The 7,800-nt window shown below is 35.4% G+C and overlaps 1 protein-coding gene across 1 annotated transcript; it reads right to left on the reverse strand.

The window, feature by feature from the left end:
* Nucleotides 1–4,149: 4,149 nt before the first annotated feature.
* Nucleotides 4,150–6,657, reverse strand: LOC147860300 (uncharacterized). Its single transcript, XM_087324188.1, has 4 exons — nucleotides 6,297–6,657; nucleotides 4,966–5,121; nucleotides 4,730–4,781; nucleotides 4,150–4,567 (listed from the first exon to the last, which is right to left on the reverse strand). Exons 1-4 carry the CDS (start codon nucleotides 6,542–6,544, stop codon nucleotides 4,463–4,465), a joined length of 561 nt encoding a protein of 186 aa, XP_087180314.1. The 5' UTR covers nucleotides 6,545–6,657; the 3' UTR covers nucleotides 4,150–4,462.
* Between the last annotated feature and the right edge of the window lie 1,143 nt (nucleotides 6,658–7,800).

The following is a 7,800-nucleotide window of genomic DNA, read 5'->3' on the forward strand; positions in this document are numbered from 1 at the left end:
GTTTACAAGAACCCCTTCTATCTAGGGATCTAAAGAAAACTATGACACCAAACTCAATGCCGCCCTACACACCAATTCAAATGGCGAATATGATGATATGTGACCTTGCAGAGTTCTCTCTCTTCTTGGGTTAGATTTTGTGACTTCTCTAGCACTGTCAATTGCCACAAAAGAAGTCCTTTTAACTTAAGAACATATTTTCTCTCTCTCTCTCTCTCTCTCTCTCTCCCTCTCTCTCTCTCTCTCTCTCTCTCTCTCACGCACACACACACACACATATCTTTTTCACTGCACAGAATCACACCCAATTCTTTAGAGTTCTCAACCATAGGAGCCACACCTTCATACATATATAGCTTTTGTACATTTTCTAGCATCACTTCATTCGTAAAGTGACCTTTAACGTCTTCTTTCTTACCCTTAAGTTGTCCCCATGCTGATTTTGGTTTGAGCTTAAACAAGTTTTTGTTTTTCGTCTCTTGCATTTGGAAATATCTTCTTTTCTTTCTCCTCACTACCTCCTTATATAGGTGACATGCGACAATCCTAAGTTCATTTTCCCCTTCTATAGACTTAAACCATTTGAGATACATCTTACATGCATCATCAAACCAAGAATTACATGGAAAACTAGACATTTTATGCCCACCAACATGCCTCTTAAAGTATTGATCAATATCCAACCTTACGAATGATATCCTTCAAATGGTCCCAATTTTCTTTAACATCGTTTCTTAGAGAAAAATTTAACAAATGGTTCTCCACTTCATTCACATACATCTTAGCTTCTTTGTAGGAAGGTGGGATGATACATCTCTCCCAAATTAACCTCAATCCATATGTATCTCTTATAGTCATCATATTTGCATACCTTGATAAAATTATCTAAGCTCTCATGGTAGATACATGCTATCTCGGCATGCCCAATATTCCCTTTGGACCAAGGCCATATTGATTTTATGAGGTAACTATCTATCTGAGGTGTACGCGTTGCCTCATGTTTCAACCAAAAATATAATATCCACACCGCTCAGCTACATCATTCAGTCCTAAACCCTTATTCCATGGAAATCCTCTATAATTCCAAAACATTAGTTTCAATCTTGAGATATTTATTGTGGACCATAGCTCGTTGCTTCCTATGCATTTTGATTTTCTTTCCTAGATGCATATGCTTGTCTTCTACTTTCTTACTCTTGTGGAGTTCTATTCTCCACCACAAAGGGGTCTATGTAGATGATCTTCTACTCATCTCTTCTTGCTTGTATGTTATGAACAAGGCCACGGATGAACTTTGTAATAAGTTCGAAATGACTAATGGTAGTCCAATAAAATACATGTTGGGCATTCATGTAGAAAGAGATCAACACATCAAAGACGTATTCATGCATCAATAAAAATTCATTCAAGAAATTCTAAGAAAATATAATGTAGAACATTAATCCAAGCCCTATTCCCGCACTACTAAACCAACAATTGTTTGTTGATATGAGTCCAACAGAGGAAAACAACAATGATCGTGTTCTAGAACTACCTTATCGGCAAATACTTGGTAGCCTTCGCTACTTGGTCACTTGCCTTTTTCACAGGCCTTCTCTCCGGGTTCATGCACAAACCCAAACAACAACACTCAAAGGCACTTCTTAAAGTTGTGCAATACCTCAAATACACCTCCAAATTTGGTAGTATGTATTGATATAGAGGAAACTTTCCATTACCAATCGAAGGATGGTCTGACTCAAATTGGAACTATGACTTGGATTCACAGAACTCTACCTCTGGTTATGTGTTTCTACTTGCAAAAGAAGAAATATCATGGAAATCCAAACAACAAACCACCATACCCCTATCATCAACAAAATGTGAATTTGCAGTTGTGGCATAAGTCGTTGGAGAAGGAGCCTAGATACAACAACTACTCATGGAATTTAAGCTTGATGAATATCTACTCTATCATAAACTACAATCGACAATCACAAAATTTCAACTACGAGTCGAAAATCAATCATGCATAGCACTAATCAATATCATGAAAAGACTAAACACATCGATTACAATTACTTCTATATCAAAGAACTCATTGAAGAAAGAGGGGGAAAACACATAGATTTATGCTTCACGCCAAGCTTAGATCAATGAACCGACTTTCTAACCAAAGTTGTACCTAAATTGAAGCATGAACTTTGTTATAAAGAAATTGGTCTTGCTTACAAAATGTAATCTAAACCCTAAACTCTTGATGTTGCAGAATGTGAAAAGTCACAAACATGAAGAAACACCTCTTCATGAAATGACACATTTGTAGTTAGTATAAATATGGCTTACCAAGTGTTGGATAGCATTCATCATAAGTGTTACAACCATAGTACGTAAAATTCATGTTCGTCTAGGATAACATTCATTTTCCTACGTTGGAAAACAAATGCGAATATTATTCAAACATTCTTGTGTGTGTTTTTTGTTTTTTTCCCCAATTTTTAATGTTTTTTTTTGTTTTTTTTCATTTATTAGGCTTATTTACCTCATAATAAATAGTTAATCCAAAAGTATGGTATTGATCATTCTTTGAGTGTGTTTTTCTTACAAGAATGATTGAAACATTCACGAATGCGAATTTACGTATGGTGCGTATGGTTCATACTATGATTACAACCATTATTCAACCTAATACAATTCTATCATTCCTTGTATGCACTTATCTCATTTTCTTCTATTATCACAAGTTGTCAATGGAGATTATACATGATCAAATGGAAGACTTATTAAAACTTATATTTATTATTCTTGTAGTCTTTGATTTTGTCTCCAAGTTCGTTCATTGTATAAGTTTGCCTATGGTTGGTATCCATAATCATAACATAACCACTAATGAAATTCATTCACAAAATTTCATTGATTGGATAGCATTTTTATGTTGATTATGACATACTAAGAGGAAGAATTTGTAGAATTCATGAAGTGGGCCTACCACACTTTACAACTACATCTTTCTTAGACAATACATGTCAATATTGCCATCCAAATTGGCCTAAGGATTTTGTTTATTTGTTGGAGGCAATTGGCCTACCTGTTTGTGAAACTAATGTAACTTGAATGAAATATTGTGTTGATTACAAGCTCCAAAAGTAAGATGTGATCACAAAAATAAAACGGTTACTTGAACGAACAATTATATACCTCTTTCATACACAAGCCATTGGTTTGAATCCAATGGTAAGCAAAGCTAATTAGACATCACGATCACTAGATTTATTACGACTAATTGAGGGCGCAACTTAAATGATATGAATTCATGAAGCATATTATTCACCTCATCTCTATATGTAACATTAACAACGACGAAGTTCCACTTATGCCATTAAATAAAAGCGTGAATGTGGGGGAAAAACTTACAAATTTTCGTGTTTGTTCAATTAAGATAATGCTAAAACACGAATTGGTTACTTCTTTTTTTGCTTCATATCAAACTAAAGGTCGCAATGTCTATGCAAATCTAGTTCATGAGGAATATTTCGACTATAAAAAGAACATAACTAAAAAATTTAAATGCTTCTAGTAGTGGAGTGGGAAGAAAGATAGCGATTCAAAAGAGTCGACAACGTCGTACATGTATTTAGAGAAATGGTTTTGTTTCTTCAACTGCTTGTGTGAAGAGAACCAAGATATTAGAGGTAAAAGCCTAATTCAAAACCTTTATAAATCATACCAGGCACTTCAAAAATCCCCACAATTTAGAATAAAGAATTGTTAATTATAGAGTTAGAAGCTTAGGTACTGTTATTTAAAATTCTTAAACTTAAACGTGTAAGCATAATGGTGTGGTTGTAAAGGTGGTGTGTTGAAGTCTCAAGCAAATATGCTAGATGCTAAGTTTGTTAAAAATAATTTTTTGCATATCAATTAGGTTGGATGCGAAGTTTGTTAAAAACAATTGTTTGTGTTGTTCGATGCACTGTAATAGTTTGCTCCTAAAAATATTAGCTTTACGAATCATTTTCCACAACTCAAGGGTGGAAAACAATACCACTGCAGGCATATGGACAATAAGAATGCACAAAACAACTTCACATGTATTCATTCGTGAGCATCGTATAAAGTTTTAGGAACATGTGACAAGATATTGTTTTTTTAGTAACATGTGACAAGATATTGACCTTCAACATAATATACTTTATTTCTAGCGTTGAGCCTCTTTTGGGGTTTTTATCCAAATATAAGAGAAGCTTATATTACAACTTTAGAGATTGAAGACAGTGTGGAGTTAACACAATCTTCTATAGAAAATCTAAATCAAAATATGTTCATCGAGTGTAAATCTTTACAGTTTCTTAGCAAGGACATGGTATACAACGTGATTTTGATATCAAGGATATAAGAATGTAGATAGCATATTGTCTCAATATAATCCCCCTTTTCTTTATGTACTATTAATATAGACCATTAAAGTCATTGGCGCATAACCTTATGATCTAAAAGAAAGGTAACCAAAAGACTCTAAGTCCATTTTCACATCCATGTAAGGTAGAAGATATGGAAACATGACCACCGAGGCCATGAACAAGGTAAACTATAAATAAAAAATATAAAAAGAAGCCAAGTTAGAAACCATACAAACTCTCACAATGTATAGTGCATGCATATACTTGGTTTAATTATTCAAAAACCCAACACTCTATGTACTAGTAGTTCATTATTTGTGTCATGAACTACGTGGAGAAGGTAGGCTTACCAACATCGGTATAGTAAGAATATTCCAAATTGGCCAAAGCGCAGCACAAAACCTATAGCAAGTGACAAAAAACTTGTTGATCCATTGTAAGGAAAACAATTCTACATGTTTTGCATCCAACAATTTTAAAGATGTGTCCCACCATTACAACTAATTATTAAGAACCCAGAAGGTACAATGATACATAGTATATGGTTATGTACGAAAATAATGGAGAGAGAAAAATGTTCTCTTACAATATGAATGCTACAAATCCAATGATTGTGGGTGCTTGAATGGAATTGAGAATGAGTAGTTCTGCTTTCTCTTGCTTTGTTTGCAACGAGATGGCTAGACTAAGCAACAAAAAGAAATCCACCAATAGGCAGATCGAACCAATGTGGAGTGGACCCCTAGCAAAGTGAATAAGTGTAAATTACATTAGTTAACCACAACATGATCAACAAAACTCAAATAGGCTACCAAGCCAATAAACATTCACACATACACATACTTAGCCTCAACTTCATTGAAAGAGAAGACATGCTCATTAGCAATAATTATTTGTGAGATTATAGCGTTGCTAATCACAAAGTATTTAATATCAAGATGTTTTAATCCTCCCATACATAAGCTTTAGTTTTCCTTTATAGAAAGACGGTTATTTCCATGTACATTTCCCTATGATATTCAATCAATTTCCCTAGCTCCTAACCATGGGCACCACATGTGATGCCTACCTAGGTAAGTACAATGGAAGCAGGTGGTTACGAGGTACACAATGGATGTATGGTCCGGATAATTTGTGACACCCATATTCCCTTAGACCTTACTATAAGTGACAAAACATGTTTTGTTTTTTGTTTTTTTTTTGGGGGGGGGGGAGTTTGTGACACCCATATGCCCCTAGCTAGGCCTTACTATAACTGAGACAAAACATGGGGGAGTGTATCTGATGGTTAGAGGCTTAAGAGGAGGCTTGTCTTAATACATTGTTATCCTATCTATCTAAATACTTAAGACAAATGAGCACGACGAAATTAAGCAAAATGATATATTGCTAGGCATACAAGGGGGGAGGGTAGGCATGATTATGGGGCTTGTGGACCGACACAAATGTATCTTAGACCTAGCGAAAAGATCAAATTCAAGTGCCAAGAGTACGAATCCGAAGACACAAGGGAAGCAATGTACACTTAGGTATATAGTAAAACTATCTTCGGCCTTGCCCTAGGGCATGGGGGTTCGTGAAGGCGAACAAGAAGGGCTTCACACATAGGGGGAGGGGGGATCGACTCGACAAGCACAAACCGATCAATCGTGCCGATACATATAGGGAGCCGATCAATCATGCCGATACATATAGCGAACCGATTAATCGAGCCGATATATATGTATAACGAACCCATTTAAAATCGAGCCGATATATATATATAGCGAACCCATTTAATCGCGCCGATAGATATAGCAAACCCATTTAATCGCACCGATATATATAGCAAACCCATTAATCGCGCCGATAGATATATATAGCCAAGGGAATGGAAGTGTTTAAAAATGGATAGGAATCAGGATAGTAATTAACTACCTCCATATCCGGGGGTCGTGGGCCAGGAGGGAGAAGAAATTGGAGTGGAGATCCCCATAGTAGAGGATGAATATAGCGGAAGCCAGCCATAGGAGATCCTCTGCTTTTTGGCGCCAATGTGTAGAAGAAGTAGAGACAGAACTGGAGATGATAGATGAGGACGTAGAATTAGACACAGACGAGAGGGGCGATCGCCCAATCCATCGACCTGAGTTCGAAACCTCAATTCCTACTATCTCCTTCATCATATAAGCAATCCTCTCTGAGATCCAACACAATATCGCCCAAATATAGATTATATAGCTACATATAACTAATCTGCCCTCAATTGAATGCTTCTGTAATCAATTAGATCTCCCACTTTTATGGATATAAATAGATGCATAGATATTATTTATTTGCTCTCGATTGAGCGTCTCTGTAATCAATCAATCAATCAAATCGCCCACTAATATGTATATACAGAAACCAACTAATTCGCGCCCAATAAGAGGACTCGATTATGCGAGAGATGTGTGTTATGCTAAATCATAATTTGGATGATTGTATAGAACAAGAAGAAGAAGCCATCAATTGGTTCAATAATGGAAAGGGGGGGTGTGGATATACATATATATTTGTGTGTGTGTGTATGTATGTATGTATGTATGTATGTATGTATGTATGTATGTATGTATGTATGTGTGTGTGTATTATTTGTATGATGATCTTAATAACTATACTTTTATATAATTGTATAATTCCAAACATTGATAATGTCATGGGTTAGGGTTTTCATTGACAATTGTTTCCCACATATTATACAAAGTGTGCTTCATGTTCCACTATATTATTTTTGTTCATGCTTAATGACAAGAAAAAAGTCATCCATACGATCTTATTTTGGCAATTCTCTTCTCTTTCGGGTCCCCTATAGTTAGTTATATATGTTTTGCATTGCACCTTCTCCACCACCTTCGTAGAAATTTTCGTTCATAGAGAACATCATCTCAAACACACTTCAATTACCGTAATAATTTGTGATGAATTACGTGGGTATATATATAGAGAAGGAGATACATCGATGTTACTTATAATCCGGTGTGATCAAATATAAATCCATGCAACCAAAACCAAACATACAAATATTCCTTTATATGGGGGTAGAAAAATGACCCATGGAAAGGAATTTATAAATATTGGGACTATAAAAAACAGGGAGAAATGAACCAACGATAGATCCTATGGGATCATGATATATATTGGAATGGGTGAGGGTTTGGGCAATCAAAACTAAGTCTTGTTAATGATCACTAGAGCATCAAGTAGAGTCACTAATCCAAAGAGAAGATTATGTTTTTGATGTCCTAAACAAGTCATAAATCATGGGCAATCACAAAAAGAGGGTCATGAGAATCCTTTTCGTCTACTCTCCTAATATGTTGGGTGAAGTCTATTAAGAATCTCTCACTAATCAACGTACCAAATTCAAGAAAAAAAGGTAAATAGATTGGATGGAAGAACC

Source organism: Azolla caroliniana, unplaced genomic scaffold (genome assembly GCF_043228905.1).
Source record: "Azolla caroliniana isolate FFs.n. ecotype wild unplaced genomic scaffold, voAzoCaro1.0.p SCAF_9, whole genome shotgun sequence".
In the NCBI taxonomy this organism is placed as follows: Eukaryota; Viridiplantae; Streptophyta; class Polypodiopsida; order Salviniales; family Salviniaceae; genus Azolla; species Azolla caroliniana.

What these genes read in the sequence shown, in the direction of transcription:
- LOC147860300 (XM_087324188.1), bottom strand. Translation starts at nt 6,544, where the DNA reads ATGATGAAGGAGATAGTAGGAATTGAGGTTTCGAACTCAGGTCGATGG. An exon ending in GGATTTGTAGCATTCATATT is followed by an intron (nt 4,782 to 4,965) that starts GTAAGAGAACAT and finishes CACTTGCTATAG; the next exon opens with GTTTTGTGCTGCGCTTTGGC. An exon ending in TTCTTACTATACCGATGTTG is followed by an intron (nt 4,568 to 4,729) that starts GTAAGCCTACCT and finishes TTTTATTTATAG; the next exon opens with TTTACCTTGTTCATGGCCTC.